Source organism: Lupinus angustifolius, chromosome LG05, assembly GCF_001865875.1.
Source record: "Lupinus angustifolius cultivar Tanjil chromosome LG05, LupAngTanjil_v1.0, whole genome shotgun sequence".
Classification (NCBI taxonomy): domain Eukaryota; kingdom Viridiplantae; phylum Streptophyta; class Magnoliopsida; order Fabales; family Fabaceae; genus Lupinus; species Lupinus angustifolius.
The window spans coordinates 1,686,288-1,705,690 of record NC_032013.1 but is presented as its reverse complement, the minus strand read 5'-3'; the positions used below and the strand labels follow the sequence as shown (position 1 = coordinate 1,705,690).

The following is a 19,403-nucleotide window of genomic DNA, read 5'->3' as shown; positions in this document are numbered from 1 at the left end:
GCCACAAAACGGCAAGAATTAAATTTCAAAAATAAAAATTTGAGCTCAGGTAATCGATTATCACAAAATATAATCGATTAAGTTGATTTATTTCAGAAGACTTTAGCTAGTGGAACTCATTTCATCGATTATACTGAGAGGTTAATCGATTAATGACAGAAAGTTGACAGTTTTAAGCACGATTTTGAGTTTACTAAGAAATAATTTTTTAACCTTGTTAATATAATTACCTTGCTTACCCTTTGGTGATAGGTCAAGATTACCACTTGTTTGTGATACCACGTGTTAGGTGATACTAGATGAAAAGTTTGATGATATGATGTTAGAATAGTGTATTTGACATTCAAAGTACGTTGCTCCCCTTTCATTGTTCTTCCCTTTATCTTCTCCCCCTCAATTATTTAGAGAAGTACTCTTGGTAGGTAGCATAGTACGGAAGCTCATTCAACAATCTTTTTCAATAACTTTTCTCAATAATAACCTTGATCTACTCACCAACCTTGTGCCTAGAACATCTTTTGTTGATTTATCCCTTGATGCTCAGATGTCCTTTGGCACACCTACAAACACAATTTACTTGTCTCTTTCGGGTACCCAAGTTATTTTGGGTCCCTTCTTGTTAGTAACTATGGGATCTTGCCATTTCTTTACCGAAACATATATGCCACTTGGCACATCAAATTTTTTAATAAAGCATGTAGTGCATGTGTGACCATGTGTACCACAATAGAAACAAGTAGGCATGTTATTATTTGACTTTTTATGCATATGAACTACTGGATTTCTATATGGTCTTTTCTTAGTTTTTAGTTTTCTGTTGAAACTGCAATTCTCTGCACTTCTGTTAATCTATTAATCGATTAATGGATTACCTTAATCGATTAACCAGTGTAAGAATTAGCTTGTTAATGCATGGTAAACTACCGATATGATATATGCTCATGCAATACATGATTTTCATATATAATACTTTTAATGCACAAAATCAATGTATTCAAATGCATGAACCTACTTATCATATATTTCTAGATGATGTCTCATTTTAGTGGATTGATTACTTTATTAAGTCTTGTGAGACTCACACCTAGGTTTACCTAACCTAGACTCAATATCTATGGCAAACATCTTATACTTCTAAAAGGATAATAAAGAATTATAACCTAAGTCTAATAAGACACCACTTGAGCCATCAACATGTTGATTGTTGAGCCATCTTCAAGCATTAACTAATTCCTTGTCTTCATCAAAATATAGGCAAAACATTGCTAATGCAATCCTTGACCCTTTTCACTTTCAATATTACGTGGGTGATTATACTTTGACATATGTAATTCATTCTAAAATTGAGTCTATATCATCATTACTATATAACAAAGTGATAATATTTTGATAGTATCTAAATGTTTATATATTAAAGTGAAGTTACAAATTATTATACTGTGTTAGGGAAGGGAGATAGAGTCCAATAGAAATGAGAGATCTAAAGTTATGTTAAAAATCATATATGTGGACTTGACATCACGTCTTAACTCAAACACATGGTATTAAGTCTATAAGTTTGGTTGCATTGAGCATAACAAGTATGATAAACAGTATACATTAATATCAAATGATATATATATATTAATAGAGTAAATTTGTTAAATTTTAAATATTTTTTTTAGAATTATGCGGGTCGGCTCGCCATAACCCGCAACCCGCTTAGGGCGGGTTTGGGCTACAACTTGATATGCATAAAATATATTCGGGCTTTTTAGCCCGGTTCGGTTTAGCTCGAACATGATGTGGGCTAGCTCGAACCCGTCCGGGTAGCCTGTTTTGACACCTCTAGTTCTAACTCATCCACTTTCTCTTAATATCAAGTGTTAGATCATTAATTTTTTTTAAAATAACTTAATTATTTGAGTTGTCCAAATGAACCGATTCGAGCTGGGTTGAACAACTCATGAATTTTAACCAAGCGAAATCAAGGTAAAAGAATAACTCATATCGAACTTGAGTAGAGTTTTGAGCTGAACAAATCCTTGTCAAGTTGAGCTCTAGTTCCAAACGGTTCAGCTCGATAACCCAACTAATTAATTCAATTTTAAAAACAATATTGCACAAGGTTATATATATAGTGTCGGCTCATGAATCTAATGAGTTAAACTGTATTCAGCTCGAGTTCGACTCGTTTATTTAACGAGATTAATTTCTAGCTCAAGTTCGACTCATTTAATTTATGAACCAAATTTGTCAAGTTAAATGACGAATCGAGTTTGAACAAATACTAAGTTGTTTCAGTTTATTACTAGCCCTATTAGACGTTGTCTCTAAGTGAGAATCTCATGGGTCATTTTTTAATTATAAATCTAACTTTTGAATGGTACCATTTTTATATCTTATTTATAAAAGAATTATCCAAAATTAATATTAATCAATTAGAGATATCATATTGAATATTGTAAGATTTAAAGACCATATACTCAACCAGTGATGTAAAAAGCGGATCGTATCGACCGGTTCAACCGGAAAATTGGTGAATCGGTCTCCTAACTGGTACGGTACAGATGTTGAACTGGCCAAGTATTAAAACCCGTCAAAAACTGGTCAAAACCTGGTGAATCGGTCGGTATTTCACTAAATTGGCCGGTTTATACATATATTTTCTTTTTGAAAAAAAAAACTAAAAAACTCATCACAAGGTGACTCATATTTCCAACTTTTATTCAACATTTCAAGACACATGCTTCCAAGGCATACTTAGATTACACATTTTGGTTCCTTGCATTCGTATGTAATCTCACTGACATTTGTGTAATCTTGGAGTTCTATCTTAAGATAGGATTTGGTGCAAAAATATAATATCGATGTGAGACAACTTTTACTCTTTGGTGTTAAATGTTAAAACTCCAAATTTATTTGTTTTGTAGAGTGAGTTATGAACTTGTGTCATTTATTTATATTTTGCGGATGTTAAGTGATACTTTTGGATTGATATATGTTTGGTAATTTAGACTTTATATTTGTTAAAGACTTAAAGTTATTTGTTTGTGTGAATTTTGAGTAGATTAATAAATTTGAGTATCTATTTATTTGAATTTTTTTTATTATACGTTTATATAAATATAAGTAGGTATATCCAGTTTAACCAGTATGCGGTTTAATTACTGAACTACCGGTTAAACCATTATACTATTATACCAATATCCTGACTGGTTTAATAACCAGTACGATTTTAACAAACACTGCAATCAACTACGGACAACTATTTGGTAGAACCATAATAGCCGGACATGTTCAAACAAACAAAAATGATTTGTTTAAAGTAAAGTTGAATGACATCTACAAAGCAAGCTGTGAGGCACTCTAGAATCAACAAAACAAGTCAATCACGTTATTACCAACTACTCCAAACGCAACTTTTCTTAGTTCACCTTTATGTCTTCTTCAACTTCTCTCAAAGTTCACCATGTCTACTCGGTGGCGCCGCCAGATGGAACCACCGCAACTACTTTGCCCCTCACCTTCTTTGATATACTATGGCTTAGATTCCCACCAGTTGAACGTCTTTTCTTCTATGAATTCCCAAACCCTAAAACAACAACAACTTCATTCTTTGATGTCATTGTTCCAAATCTGAAACACTCTCTTCAACTCACACTCCAACACTTTGTTCCTCTTGCTGGTAACATCACTTGGCCTCTTGAATCATCTAAACCCTTTATCAACTATGTCCCTGGTGATACTGTATCCTTCACTGTTGCTGAATCTGAAGCTGATTTCAACCGTCTTTCTTCCAATCTTTGTGAAGTTGTGGACCGTGAAAATTTAATACCTCGCTTGAATATTTCTCATGAACAAGCATCTATTCTAGCCCTCCAAGTTACACTCTTCCCGAATTTAGGGTTTTGTATTGGAATAACAACACATCATGCTGCTGTAGATGGAAAATCCTCGACCATGTTTTTGAAAACATGGGCCTATATTTGCTCCAAGCTCGGTTCTTTAACAGAATCACCATTACCAGGTTTATCTTTACGTGAAGATTTGATTCCTTTCTTTGATAGATCAGTGGTAAGTGATCCCATTGGAATCACTGAAACCTATGTGGATAGTTGGTTGAATAATGAAGGACCAAATAATAGAGGCCTCAAAGTGTGGGATACCATCAATAATGAAGAGAAGAAAGAACAAGTTAAAGGTTTGTTTGAATTAACACCTTCCTATATCCAAAAGCTGAAGCAATATGCACAATCGCAGGTGAATGTTAAGGTATCAACGTTTTCTGTTACATGTGCTTATTTGTTAGCATGTTTAGTGAAAGTAGAAAAACCAAAGGCTGATAAAGTAGCATTTATATTTACTGTGGATTCTAGATCCCGATTGGACCCACCAATTTTGCCAACATATTTTGGGAACTGTGTTTTGCCTCAATTAGTTATTGCTGAGACAAACAAGTTATTAGGGAATGATGGGTTTATTAATGCTTTAGAAAGGGTCGTTGATGTTTTGAGTAAGATAGACAATGGAATGCTAAATGAAGCAAAAAATTGGATGACAAAAGTACAATCTGCATTAGAGGGAAGATTATTTTCTACTGCTGGGTCCCCAAGGTTTGAGGTATATGGTATTGATTTTGGATGGGGAAGGCCTAAAAAAGTGGATGTTTCTTCAATTGACAAAACAGGAGCTTTTTCTCTTTCTGAGAGTAAGAAGAATGATGGAGGAGTTGAGATTGGTTTGGCTTTGAACAAGGGTGACATGGAAGCTTTTGCTGCTGTTTTTGATCAAGAAATTGAAACCCTTTAATGTTTTTAAGATTCATAGATTTGAAGTATGGTAAGAGAAATAAGAGTTTGTCATTTATGTTAAACTGAATTTGAATGCTTTGATTGGGTGCCATAGGCATGTATTTCAGAACCTTTACCCAACTTGTGAGAGTTTCATTTGTAGTGTGGTCTTTGCTCATTAGCTTTCTCTAGTTGAGCTCTTTGCTTTGTTCTTTTTCCCTTACTTTCTTGTATTTTGTTTCTTTTATCAATGAAATTGGGTCTTTAGCACTGAAGCCATATTAAAAAAAAGTGTCAACTGATATGAGCTCAATTCAAAAGAATCTACTCAACTTTTTGTTGACAGGGAAATAATTTTATAAAAAATTGAAATGATTGAAGAATTTAGTTTTTATAATTCAAAAGGAGTTCTCAATTGACAATTTACTCTATCTTATAATAATTATTGATTAAGTATTACTAGTGTTATAGCTGTCCCCTAGTATGAACTTCATTTCCATTTGTTTGTGCTTCTGCTATTGTTAGTGCCCTATGTTTGCAATTTCTGTGTGAAATGGAAAAAGGAATACTTGGACAGAAGTTTATATTAGCTAAAATGTATACTTTGAACACTTTTTGTAAGTAAGAGATATATTATTTAAAATCTGTGCCAATAGGTAAAATAAAAGTGTTTATGTCATCCCACTTAATACTCTATTGGCACACACCATCTTTTATGTAAGTTTGTGCTTGACCTGGCATGGTTATGATCCTATTTGCATTTTGGAGTGTTGATTTTTTTTTGTCATTTCAGTTTTCAACTTATAAATAGAGACTTCCTCATTTATAAAAAGTCGTATTAATTGAGATATAATTTCTCAACTTTTTCTATCTCCCTCTTATTTTCTATTGAAAGCATTTGTAGTCTTATTCTTTATATTTCTTTTCGTGGTACTTTAGAGTGAAAATGACCCAACAAAGTGTAATTAGCCATTTTGTGGGTGTAATTCTAAAACGATTGGTTAGCATATTACATTTGGTGTCTGATACAGTACGTTGGATTATTTTATTATGTAGATGACGTGGTTAATTTAAATACTCATAATTACCCATATATATTCTATTCTTCATCATTTTCTTCTGTCACAAACCCAATTACTACCCTTACCACCATGAATAAGTAAATTCAATGGATGTGAATAATAGAAGATATTATAAAATTAAGAGTGCAAAATTAATAAAATTTAGGTATGACTAGCTATATGCAGGATGTAAATATAACTAACTTAATTGAGATATAGATATACAAATAATTTTGTGAGACTAGTTGTAATGAGGCAATTAGGAATATTCAAACGTAAAAATGCCGAATTATTGTTTAATCTCAACATAGCTTTCGGAGTGGTAGGGTCCTTTACCTATGGAACATCAACAATGGGGTTCTTCAATTTTTTTTTAAGATTGTTTTTAATGTGTACAACATTATAGGTATGGGACGAGTTCTTATAAAGAAAAAGTTCCTATTTCACAACTCATTCTTATGTATGTCACAAGACAAAGGATACAAGTTCCACATTAGAGTGAATATTATTGAGTTATTGGCAAATATAAAATAAATAGTGCATATTATTAAGTTGTTGGCAAATATCAATAACAGAAAAAGATGTATGCACTGACAGTATATGAGTTTTATACATTGTCATTGTATCATCACCATTGATTTTTTATTATTGTTGACTTTTCAGAAAATGTAATCCAAATGAATGGTGGATGATAAAGTGCATGTGTACACATCTTTACACTGTTGGTGTATATTTTAAGTATAAAATAAACAGAAGACCCATTAAAATACGACAAAACTGTTCAAAGGTTTTAGTGGTGGGTAGATGCTCTACAAGCACGCTCAAAACGTCTAGAATTATCACTAGTGTGTTGACAATCATTGTTGTATCTGTGAATCCGTTTTCCTACCGTTTGTAACATACAATTTATACGTTATAAATGACAAATATAGTATTTTGTGTTAAATAATTGTAATTTGCATTTGAATTTATTTGATTGGTGTAATATTCAACTTTTTTAAATACACTTTTAAAATAAGAAGATAATGATGATAAAATAAGAAGATAATGTTATATGTTTTTTTGTAGAAATAAGAAGATAATACGAGCAAAATAGGGAATCACAAATTACACCATAGTGAGGTGGTTATTTTATGTTTTCTCTTTATTAAGTACTTCACCAATAGAGATGGTTTATAGTTTAAACAAAATAATTGTTTATTTTTGTAGCCTTTTTTATATGACATTTGAGAGAGTTAAAATGATAGCATTAATTTATTTAACCAAAAAAAATGAAAGCATCAATTCAACATACAATAATAAATAAAGTAAGCAGAACCACATAATCATCCCCAAGCCCCCTGACCTAATAAGGAAAAAAAAGCATAGAAAATTGGGGGCACAACTATATAGAAAATTTTGGGTAAGGAACTAATCCATTTCAAGGTTGTGGCTGCTCCTCCCAACAAGTTTCGCTCTCAGGAATTGAACCCTTAACGAAATTGCTTAAGTTGTCTTATGACCTATTTCATTGTAGGTCTAGTCGATAGAGAGTCGATCGTACACACAACCGCTAAGTGTATGACATCAACCAAATCTTCTCCTAGCCTAGTATCCCATAATCCGGGAGTGAAAAACTCCTTTGTCTTGCCTTGTCTCAATAGCATGCATGCCCATGCATGGACTTTGTGATGACAATTTCTAAGGGCTACCTTTAGATTAGGACCGTTTTTAGCTTGAAAATTAGGGTTCTTTAGATGTAGTCTCGGTTTGGGTTTTGGGTTAGAGTTTTCTGGTAGTTTTGGTTCGGTTTAAGTAGGATAAATAGGTTATGGGTTGTGTATGATTGGATCTGTAAGGTTAAGGGTTTGGTTGGAAGATTAATTTAGGTTTGTTGTAGACTTTGGCTACAGAATTGATGTAGGGATTAGGGTTGATGTATTTGATGTTAAAGGTCTCAACTTTATGTGATTGGGGTAGTGTTTGGGTTGTTTTGGGTGAGGGAGTGTATATAGGATTAGGTCAAGGTCGGATATGTGATTGAGGCTTGATGATCTTGGTTAGGTATGAGTTTTAAGGTTGATGTTCTCGGTTGGAAGTGTATGGGAGTGTTATGGGCAGATTGGGTAGGTTGTTGTTGAAGAAAATGGAATAGATAGGGAAGGGGGAAGTGCCACAAGCAAGGGATGTTTGATAAGCTAGGGTAGTCCACCACAAACAAAGATGCTTGATAAGAACAGAGGCTAGTCACGACCAAGATAGGTTTAGGAGAACAATTCTCTACTAAAACACAAATCAAATTATTATCAAAATAAACATAACTTTTATTAATGATCAATCCAAAATATAAAAAGGCAATTGTCCTTGGCTGAATTAAAATAAAGATAAGGCTACGTCTAACCTAATTAATTTGAATAAACAAAAGAAATAAATTCATAATTAAGCAAAATGAAATCTGAAAATTTAAATCCCTAACGATGTAGTTCAGTTGAGATTTTGGAGTTGTTTGGCTTAGTAGACTTGGTCTTGGTTGTTTAGGTTGAGTTCCTTTTTGAAAACTTATTCAGATCAACCTTGAGGTCTTGATTTGCGTTGATGCAACCATATGGTCAATAGATGTCGGTTTGGGGTTGAGTACATGAGTCTTGGCCGAATTTCTTGAAAGGATTTAACCATGTATTTGGTCCAGAATCTGAATGAAATTGTTGATAAGGGTTAGTTGTTGGCAGCTTGATTCCCACACGCTACTTAGCATGAATTTAGGGAGTTGAGTTTGAAAAATAATTATCTTGATCTCCTTGGCTGAATTGAGATAAAAGAATTATCTTTAATATTATCTTCAAGCCTTCACAACAACATCTACTTGAATTCCTTTAACTGAATTGATCCCCTCTTGAATTTGTTAGTTGAATCAGGCTCCTTATCATCAACATTATCTTCTCTTTATCTCCAAGCTTTCCATGGTGAAACCGTGTTCTATTTTTAAGGGTTGTAACACGCCTAACACACGTGCCTCATGGTTGGGCACCCTAGATGAGGTGCTTAGCTCCAGCCGTGCATTGTTGGCCTTCCTTGATCATACCAATTTGAAATACTCATGTCCTAACCTAGACAAATCTTGTCTTAACCATGCTATGCCTAAACAAAGACACTTGGCCACTATTGGACCATGTTACAATAAATTCTCAATATTCCCCTAATTTATTGAAATGAAATGAAAATACTTTAAATAAAATAAACTTCTAAGATAAAATTAAATTCCTAAGCCTATGAGAATAAATTTTCATTTATTTATAACAATGCAAATAAATTGAAACTAAGCTGAAATAAAACCTAAGGACATAAATGTCCTTCCTTCATGTAGTTTTCAGGGTCAATTGAGTCATTTGTGAGCTTATAGGACCCTGATTTTGCTCTGGCCCTAGTTGTAGGACATTCTTTGATTCCCTTACCTTTTGATTCAGGGACTACCCTGGGAGAGTTTATATCACCTTGGCTATAAGAACAGAAACAATGGTTGAAGCAGAAGCAATGGATACTATTTAGGAGTTGGGAGTGGATGATGATGGGTCCATGAAACATATGACCCAGGTGGGGCCCCCGGGGATCATCCCACGAGGTCTAGGAATATCTATATTAAATTTATCAAAGTACTATAACAAATGTGGTTAATTTAATTTTGGATTTTGAAATATTGAAATTTCTCTGATCTAGCTGGTATAAGTATATAATTTTTACCTAATTTATTATACTTTTAAAAAATGAAGAATATCAAGTAATTTTTTCTTACAATAATATCATTTTTATGTTACGGCAATTTATTCTAACTTTTTTATATTTATATATTGTTAGTGTAAATATTTATGTAAAGTTAATACATCACCTATTATTTTTTATATTATTTTTTTGAAGAGTCAATGATAATAAAATATGAATGGTGGATGATACAATAACACTATATGTAACTCTTACACTATTAATATATACATTTTTTATATATAAATATAATTATTTAATAAAAATACATTAATCACCAATTAAACCAAAGTTGTCGTCACATCGACCGCTTAGTGTTTGTTTGAGAGTTTGATTTTAGAGGTAAATGAAAGAAAAGTAAATGCACGGGAGTCATCTCGCAAGTATATTTCATGGCTCTCAAATCTTCCATTTTCATTCTCTCCAAAATTCAATTCCCAACAAACCCTTAAACATTGGGACACGGTCTGCCTTAAACATTTAGGTAATTATGGACAACAACATTTAACCAAAAAATAAGTTAGTTGGTTGTGTAACAAAAGAGCTTATAAGTTCATGAGTTGACTTATTATTCTATATTTAATAGCTCATTTGATGGTGATTTGAGACTTTAAAGGAAATACTTATTTAATTTTATACTTACAAGCTAGATTATAAGCTAATCTTATCAAATAGTTATGGTTTATCATCAAACTCGTAAGCTTTTATTTGACTTATAAACTATTAGCTAGATGATAAGCTAGTTGTGTCAAACATAACTTAAACTAACATTTTTCACCCCTATTTTATTAATTTTTATTAAATATTTGATCTAATAATTAAAACTAATTTATATAATAAAAATTAATAAAATAAAAGTTACAATAAACATAAACAAATAAGAAAATGATAATGATAATGAATAAAAGATTCTTTTGTTAAAGGTAGACACATGGTTGAGTGGAAAGTTCATATTCTATGTTGTGTGCCCTAAAAAATTTGAATGAATATCATCTATCCCACTTTTAGTATCTCATTTATGTATAATCTAGTTAAAAAGTTTCACTTAATTAAAAAAAACATAAAAATAATAAATAAGTTAAAAACAGATATTCAAATAATTTAGTTTTTCAAAAGAGAAAAATGAGATATCCATTGAAAATTTAAGAATTTCTAACATTCATTATTCACCATTTACACATTTTTCTCCCACATTTTATGATCGGGAAATTTTGACTTTAGAGGAAGTAAGATGATGCATATCTATTATCCTCAGATCCCATTAGATGAGAGTCAGGTACGTGGTTCCAACATGTGGCCTCCTTTTCCTATTGCATTACATAGAAGATACACAATATTGAAATAGTTCCCATATAACAGTGAACATGTTGCAACATCCTTTGAGGACTTTTCTCAAAAGCAACATGGTGAACAAGAGAGGCAGAAACACCAACTTCTTCCACTTTTCTTTGGTGGTGCATTTTCAGTTTCAGGTTTAACAAGCTCCACTGGCTTCTCTGGCTGCTGGTGCTGGTGCTGGTGCTGGTGCTTGTGTTCATTTCTTTCTTGCTTTTCTGACTCTATTGTTGAATAACTATTTCTTCCATTATCAAGTGTCAATCTGAAAGATAACAAGAAGAAAATGTTAATACTAATAGAATCATATCATACCCATTTTTTGTAATAAAGAATTAATCTTTTCCATGGTGCGTAACTGTCCCTCTGACCAGTGTTTAACCAGATAAGATAAGTGAAACTGAAATTTTTAGTGCATCTCTATTTGGATTTTTTATGTGCACATGAAGTGGATGCTAAAATTGAAATCCATGACCGAGTTTAAGTATACGTATGACAAACAATCCATAAACAAAACAATAATATGATGCACAAAAAATATAGTGGTGACTCTAAATCTTTTGGCATAAGTCAAAATCAAGTTCTGCGGAATTGATGTTCAACCGAAAATTGGATTGCGACACCTGCTTCTTCAAAACATTGCGCGAAATTAAACATTGACCAAGTAGGCATAACATGAAGGAACAAATAAATAGTCTTTAACATCTAATTTCTGTAAGATTCTACTCCACCTAAATTGGTGATGGTAAATTTCTCTAAAAAAGATATTAAACTTTTCTAAGTAAGCAATATAAAATAGCATAACTGTATGACAGAAACACTTTTCATCAATACTAGGTTGTATATGTTACTAGCAAAGACTCAAGAGGCTAGAAGAATTTTTCTGCATATAGCATTTATCTCAGTTAACTCAGATTTCATCAAACAATGATATCCAATTGATTTCAATAATACTTGATGATAGTTTTTGAGACATTGCTATATGCTATGAAAAAACATTCTCAATCTTGTTGGTTTGCATTAAATATCCTCTGCCCTTAGAGAAAAAATGACATATAGCTAAGATAAAATTGAGCTCACATAGGAAATTGAAATGACCGATCGCTTTCCACAGATCGATAAGAGACGCTGTTATAGTTCTTAGCTTCATCACTAGGGACCATTGCTTGATTTACTTCTTTACAATGATCCTTTGGAGTTTGGTCTACCACAGGTGTATGAACTTCTACAGGTAATTCTATTCTTTCGTAGTCATTCTCCACAGCTAAACTCGCTGTTTCGTCTGATGAATCCGATGATACCGAATGCCTTTCCATTTCTTTGTTGTCATGAGCTACCTCTTCAACAGTTGGCAGTGTCATAGGAGTAGGCGTCCCGATTGAATCATTGACCGAAAACAATTCCCCGGACTTATTGAGTGCGAAAACATGATCCCTAGAGAAACTAGCGTTCCCTATGTGTATACTAAACAATGATTCATTTGATTGAACACTCCATTCCATAGGTTTTGGACTAGAAAATATAGAAGAGGGTATTCTGTTTGGGTCATAACCTGAAGGACTCATTGTTTGCATTGGAGGAGATTGTGTAACTGATCCATCATGATAACTCCAAACAGGAGAACCATAACCATTGCCATCATTCTTGGATTCCAAGTTATCTATGATAATATGATTATCCTTTTCTGAATCATCTGAATCTGAATGTTGTGAAGAATCTGATGAAATAGAAGAACTTGAATCCTTGTGATGATGAGAAATATGATAATCATCATCCACAGGAAGATCAAAATGCACTTGCAATTTATTGCTATCTCCTCTCTTATTCTCATAATCCAAAAAAGCCATTAGTTTTGTAACTCTACAAAAGAAATAAAATAAGCACTTTTAGAGAATTAATAGATTACAGAAATCTAGCATGTATTATTTGTGATAATAGATGATTTTTTGGGCACAAAAAGAAAAGGGTTTAATATTTTAATATAGGCCATGCACATAAGAAGAGATTATTTTTGTTCCATTATTACCATGCAACATTTGACATGCATGTTAAAATGCTAAACAAATATTATATCAACAAATACAATATGGTGGAAAAGTTATAAAAACATACTTGTAACACTAAGAATTAATTGTGGAAACCAAGTAGCTTCAATTTTTAATTCATCTTTCAATCAGAAAATTGGTGTAAGATGAAGGTGAATGAATGAAAAGAACCCAACAATGAATTCTGTAATGAAAATTTGATGAAGAGAAGGAGAAGAATTGATGGAAAAATAAGGAGATAAAAAAATGGGTTTTGGGTATATGGTTGTCTATGAACAAACACAGACAGAGATGACAATGTTAAAGGAAGGCACAGAGAGGATCTCGGTAATTTATCTGTATATGTAACAAAGTGATTATCTATTACACATCAAGTCAAACTTAACAAATTTTGGTCGTTGCTTATAGAGTCAAATAAATTTCTATTTTTTTATAGAGCCTATTAAAATTATTTTATTTTCACATATGGATTAAAGGAGTAGATATTAATAGGAGTGATAAGGTTGTTTGCCTTCTAAAGCCACTAGCCACCCACCGGCCAACTAGAAAGACTCGTATGGAGACGAAATCACGTAAAAATAATTGATTAGAGTTGTTAATGCATTTTGTAACAAAAAATAATAAAGATATATATTGACTATATTATTTAAATTTATCATTCACAAATTACCATGTTTTGTTTAACTTTATTCAATGGAAAGATAAACTCTTCAAGTGAGATACTCCAATATTGTCTAAAAGTACAAAATTTTATAACACAGGAACATGTTTGAACTAGGAGATAATTACAGAACAGAGTGTTGTTGAAGATGGGTAAGAAAGAGATAGTTCTCTTTCTCTCTGGGATCATTATTACATCATCTTTACATGATTCATCATGTGTAACAAAGTTGAATTCGTTAAATCCCTCAAGTTGAGTTCAGCTTCTCATCCATTTTCATTGGCAAACACATGTCTGGGATCTGCACTAGTTAACAGGAACTAGCACTGTTATACATATAAATAAATTGAAAATTATTGCAGCACCAAACCATTCAAATAATTAAAAGCTACCCTAGAGATTAAAAATTATATAATGTAAAAAATCTATTATCGATACCTTTGGTTGCATTTTCCCAGGTGGTAATATTGGAGCACCCTTTTTACCTCTGGCAAGAAGTCCTTTGGTTACTGGGGACATCATCATATCAGTTGGGCTTCTATACCTTACAAAATTAACAACAAAATATATTTATCTATGAATAAGTATGGAATCAAACCTTGACATTTTAATCTATCCGAAGATTTAACCGAACTAATTTTATATCACTGGTTATTATTTTGATTAAAGTCATGTTATGTCCTATAGTATTTTTAATGTTTTGAATTGGACCCACAAATACAATTACTACAACAATATTATGTATTATATAATCTCTGCTATGTAACGATTACGATTACAACAATTGTAACTACAGTTTCACTTAGCAATAATCATAATCGCAATTTAAAATTATGATTGAAATGTATACCTTTCCGGGTATTTGAATGCCTTGGGGACTCGAAGACGATCCGGGGTAACAACTTTGCGCAATTCATTAGAGGTGGTGTGACAATTCTGGTCCAGTGGTTGAACTGGAGGTGGAGTATTGCATTCAGGCTGAGTAATTTGTTTTTGAATTGGAACTTTTGGAGGAGTTGTTGTAAGCATATTTTCCATTAGATTGTAAAACAAACAAAAAAGCTTCTTTATGGTTCAACAATGAATTGTGTTTGGAACATTAAATTGGGAACTGCAACTTAAATAGTTGAATTAACTAATTATATGAACGTTTGAGAATAGGGTTTGTAACGGTCGAATTATGAGTGGTTGAGATTCAAATATCCGTTGAGCAGGGTCCAATAGTTCCATTTTCAAATTAATTATTAATTATTTATAATTTATTATTATTTATGTGTACTGGTTTGTATTGGGTCCATATTTTTTATGAATTCAATAAAGTAAGAATATTTTATATTATTATGTCATCATTTATTGTATATTTGATAATCTCACTATAAAATAAGACTAATAAAAGATAACAAATATTCGGACTGAGTCCATGTTTTTGAATCCCATCGTAGTTGAGATCGAAGATTTTGATACTCGCTTTTCAAAGAGTCTAATTTAGGTAATGAGATACTCAGTCTCGTAGTACCTGGACCCGTAATTCCTAGATGTATATAGTAACATAACTAAACATATTTTTCATCCTAATTTTGATGTTATATTGTTAAAAGTGATGTTATATTTGTTAATACATAATTGTGATATAATATTATGTTAAACGAGTGACATTAGATGTTTGATATGTTTTAGTATCTTATTCTAAATTATGTTTTTTTAGTAAAAGATATATATTTAAGTGAGAATTTAAAGTTGCATGCTCTAACTTTAATTATGTTGTATAATTGTTATCATCATTTTACTTTTTCTTTTGACTGTCTAAAATAACATATATGATTGCAGAAAATGTGTGCACAAATGTATAAGTTGTTTATAATTTTTTAAATATTTTCTAATTTTTGTAGCCATGAGTCCTAAAATGTTAGAACGCAATGTGGGTAGTGCAATATTTAGGCTCATTAAGATTTTGATGTTATATTGTTAAAATTGTACCTACGTGGGTACAGTGTATGAGTCCTAAAATGATAGAACGCAATGTGGGTAGTGCAATATCTGAGCTCATTAAGATTTATTGTCATCCCTACACACATGAGTGATAAATAATATATAAAACATGTAAAAAAAGTATATTAATAACGTATAGACATTAAACATATTTTTTATTGTGTCTAAAATATTTGTATATGATAAATACAAAGTCAATAATAACGTAAGAGATTAAATAAAATAACATGAATCTAATCTAGTTAACATGAATCTAATCTAGTTAACATGAATCTTCTATAATATACTAATGAGAAACATTTACCACCTTATGTTATACTTTTTTTTTAAAATGATTAGTATCGTGTGCTCCAAGCCACGAAGCATAAAAAGGAACAAAAAACGAAATTGTAGAAGCCATCACATTTGACTTATGCCAAAAAAGTTAGTAAGAATTAAAATGTGTTATTCAACCTTTAACTTGGACTGCAAGGCATTTTCTGCCTTTAAAAGATAAACAAATTCTTAAAACATTAAGAGGTGCCAACGGTGGATAGGAACATTTTTATAAGGTTAGAAACTTTACTTTCTCATTTATATTATAGGACTTGTTTTATTTTTTATTATTTTGTTGGGGAGTCTTTTTATTAATGATATTTACATTCATGTTAGAGTATTTTATTTCATAACTAATTAATAATCTGTACCAATTAATAGTATTTTATTTCTATGAATAATTCATAAAGAGGTGCCCACATCAACAAAGTAGAGTTTTCCTTTCTAGCAAAGTCTTCTATCAAAATTCAAAAGACTTTTTTAAATAGTGCACAATAAGAATTTAAGTGTTTTCTTAGGATATTCTCATTTATATTATAGGACATTTAACTCTTAGAACTTTATCACATCAATATTTTCATCTTAAGAATTTAATTGAAAATCTTTAAAACTTAATCCACATTAATCTTCAAATCTTAAATTAAAACTTTCATAAAACTAGGAATAAGGATGTCATTATATAAAGCATTTCATAAAAAATAATTATCAAAAAATATTTTTTTGTAAATTTTTTACAATTATAATTAGATAGGAGGATCTAGTATTTCATAAAAAAAAATACCTTTTATATAAAATACCAAAGTTACTAATTTCTTGTATCATACTTAAACTTATATCATTAAACCAATTCCATGTTGCTCAATAGTGTGATTTTCTCTAAACTATAGTCCACAATAAAATCTGGATACACCTTTTCTCTAAACTATAGTCCACAATAATTAAAAATGAATGATGAATAATTGAATGATACTATATAATACTTTACATTATTGTTAATGCATATATCTTTTTTTCTCCACTAACCAAACACTTCTCTTTCTATCAGATATAAGAATCTTAAATACAACATGAAGAATCAAATCCCAACATTGTTAATGTTACCATGTCCAGCTACAGGACATGTTAATCCCATGATAACCATAGCACTAAAGTTGGTTGAACAAGGTTGCAATATCATTTTTGTGAACACAGAATTCAACCATAACAGAGTTGTGAAGCAAGAAAGTACTAATAATAATGGGTCATCAATAAAATTTGTGTCAATCCAAGATGGATTAGGAGCTGAAAATGATAGAAGCAATGCAGGGGAGTTATGTGAATCTATGTTAAAAACAATGCCTTCAATGCTTGAGAAGCTCATAGATGAAATTCATTTGAGTAGTGATCATAGAATTAGTTGCATAGTTGCTGATATGGCTATGGGTTGGGCAATGGAAGTTGCTTGTAAGATGAGAATCAGAGGAGCACTTTTCTGGACAGGATCAGCAGTCATGTTTGCCTTGACATCCAATACTCCCATGTTAATTCATAATGGTGTCATAGATTCTCAAGGTAAGAATATCACATTTACGGAATTTCGATTTGTTAAATTTACCCAACGATGTTCGTCGAATTCGTAAGGAATTTATTCGTAGCACATAAGGTATGAGTTTAATTTTCGCTACTGACTTGCTTATTGGTGGATAAATTATAAGTCTTTCTGATTCGGAGTATCATTTCCTACTTGATACCTTTGGTTTGTATATTCGAAGTTGTGATACAATTGCGTATAAATTTGCGAGACTTGACTTACATTTTGTATGATGGTGTTACAGGAATGCCACTCACAACAAGGAGATTTCAGTTGTTACCAGGTATGCCTGCTGAAATGGACACAAATATCATTTGGTGGTCAAAGATCAGCAACACAACAATTCAGAAAAAGGTCTATGATTATTTTGTACAATGCATGCAATATATAAATTTGTCAGATTGGTGGCTTTGCAACACAACATATGAACTTGAACCTGCAACATTATCCTATGTTCCAAAGCTCCTCCCAATTGGCCCATTGTTGAGAAGTCATGACGATGCAATCGCGACCGCAACATCGATAGGACAATTTTGGGATGAGGATCTCTCTTGCATGAGTTGGCTAGATCAACAACCTCATAATTCTGTCTTGTATGTTGCATTTGGTAGTTCCACTCTTTTCGATCAAAACCAATTTGCTGAGCTAACTCTTGCACTCGAACTCACAAATCGACCCTTTCTTTGGGTCGTTCGTCAAGATTACCATCGAACCGATAAGAAAGCATACACCAGCGAAATTCGAGGAAATCGAGGTAAGATAGTAGGATGGGCACCTCAAGAAAAAGTTCTAAGCCACCCTGCCATAGCTTGTTTTGTTAGCCATTGTGGTTGGAATTCTACTATTGAAGGTTTATCTAATGGGGTGCCATTCTTGTGTTGGCCATATTTTACTGATCAATTTCATAACAAAACATACATTTGTGAAGAGTTGAAGGTTGGGCTAGGATTTGATTCAGATGAAAATGGATTGATACAACATGGTGAGATAAAAATGAAAGTAGACCAATTACTCAATGATGAGAACATAAGATCAAGATCTTTGAAGGTAAAAGAGAAGCTACTATCTAATATATCAAAAGAAGGACAATCTTCAATGAACTTTAAAAGATTTGTTAAGTGGTTGAAAGAATAAGCATTAGGTTGGAACAATTTCTTACTTATGAATGAACAAGTAATAAGAGCAAGGTCTACAATAATTGAAGTATGTGATCTTGAACAGCCCTTAAGGATTTTATGGATTTTGTTATGTTCTTGGAGTTCAATAAATGTAATAACAAGGAGTTATGGTTTATGCATACACAAATATACTAACTAGTATTCTACTAAATCTACAATTGAGTAATTAGCATTAGAAATTTTATATGGTCAACCGAAAAATCAAAAGTTTCCGGATCACAAGGATCCTCACCATTACTATAGAGAAGTGATCTTTTTACACTTAGTTTCAAAATAAAAGTATCATTGCAAGTGTAAACAAAATGATATAATTGTCTTTTTATCATGCTTTTTGTTTTATTTTATAAAGTACTTCCCTCTCCACTAGTGGAGAGGAGTCTGATTTGCTCAACATCTGCATACAATAACAACACCAACTATTAACTAAATTAATTTTATGAAATATATAAATTCTGTAAACAACATTTTCACTTACGAGAATACTACGTACACCTCCTCCTCATGCTCATTATTGAGAGTCTCGTTCACTGAAACGACCCTTTGTAAGCTAAATAAATAACTAAAAGAGCATTGAATGAGAAAAGGGTGCGACCTTGTATGGAGCATCTAACTTGGTAATGAATCGTACTTAGATCCTTCGTGAGGTTCCTTCACTACCCTCTTCGACTCTATTCATCTTCCTTCTTCTGCATTAACCTTTAACAATAAGGTTTAACCTTTAACGTTTACTCCATTGTTATGG

At 31.9% G+C, this 19,403-nt stretch overlaps 4 protein-coding genes across 5 annotated transcripts; 2 read left to right on the top strand and 2 right to left on the bottom strand.

The window, feature by feature from the left end:
• Window positions 3,337–9,144, top strand: LOC109347379 (phenolic glucoside malonyltransferase 1-like). Its single transcript, XM_019587197.1, has 2 exons — window positions 3,337–4,936; window positions 9,134–9,144. The coding sequence occupies exon 1, from the start codon at window positions 3,421–3,423 to the stop codon at window positions 4,789–4,791; it is 1,371 nt and encodes a 456-aa protein (XP_019442742.1). The 5' UTR covers window positions 3,337–3,420; the 3' UTR covers window positions 4,792–4,936; window positions 9,134–9,144.
• On the bottom strand, window positions 10,825–13,472 carry LOC109347380. Its single transcript, XM_019587198.1, has 3 exons — window positions 13,016–13,472; window positions 11,984–12,763; window positions 10,825–11,168 (listed from the first exon to the last, which is right to left on the bottom strand). Exons 2-3 carry the CDS (start codon window positions 12,748–12,750, stop codon window positions 10,961–10,963), a joined length of 975 nt encoding a protein of 324 aa, XP_019442743.1. The 5' UTR covers window positions 12,751–12,763; window positions 13,016–13,472; the 3' UTR covers window positions 10,825–10,960.
• Window positions 13,714–14,712, bottom strand: LOC109347381. The gene is made up of 3 exons (XM_019587199.1): window positions 14,460–14,712; window positions 14,048–14,153; window positions 13,714–13,910 (listed from the first exon to the last, which is right to left on the bottom strand). The coding sequence occupies exons 1-3, from the start codon at window positions 14,645–14,647 to the stop codon at window positions 13,857–13,859; spliced, it is 348 nt and encodes a 115-aa protein (XP_019442744.1). The 5' UTR covers window positions 14,648–14,712; the 3' UTR covers window positions 13,714–13,856.
• Window positions 16,098–18,821, top strand: LOC109347378 (UDP-glycosyltransferase 83A1-like). 2 transcript variants are annotated; one of them, XM_019587195.1, is made up of 3 exons: window positions 16,098–16,149; window positions 16,959–17,464; window positions 17,728–18,821. In XM_019587195.1, exons 2-3 carry the CDS (start codon window positions 16,981–16,983, stop codon window positions 18,615–18,617), a joined length of 1,374 nt encoding a protein of 457 aa, XP_019442740.1. In that variant the 5' UTR covers window positions 16,098–16,149; window positions 16,959–16,980; the 3' UTR covers window positions 18,618–18,821. The 2 variants fall into 2 exon arrangements, with proteins under 2 accessions (XP_019442740.1, XP_019442741.1); XM_019587196.1 differs by lacking the exon at window positions 16,098–16,149 and having other exon boundaries at window positions 16,915–17,464.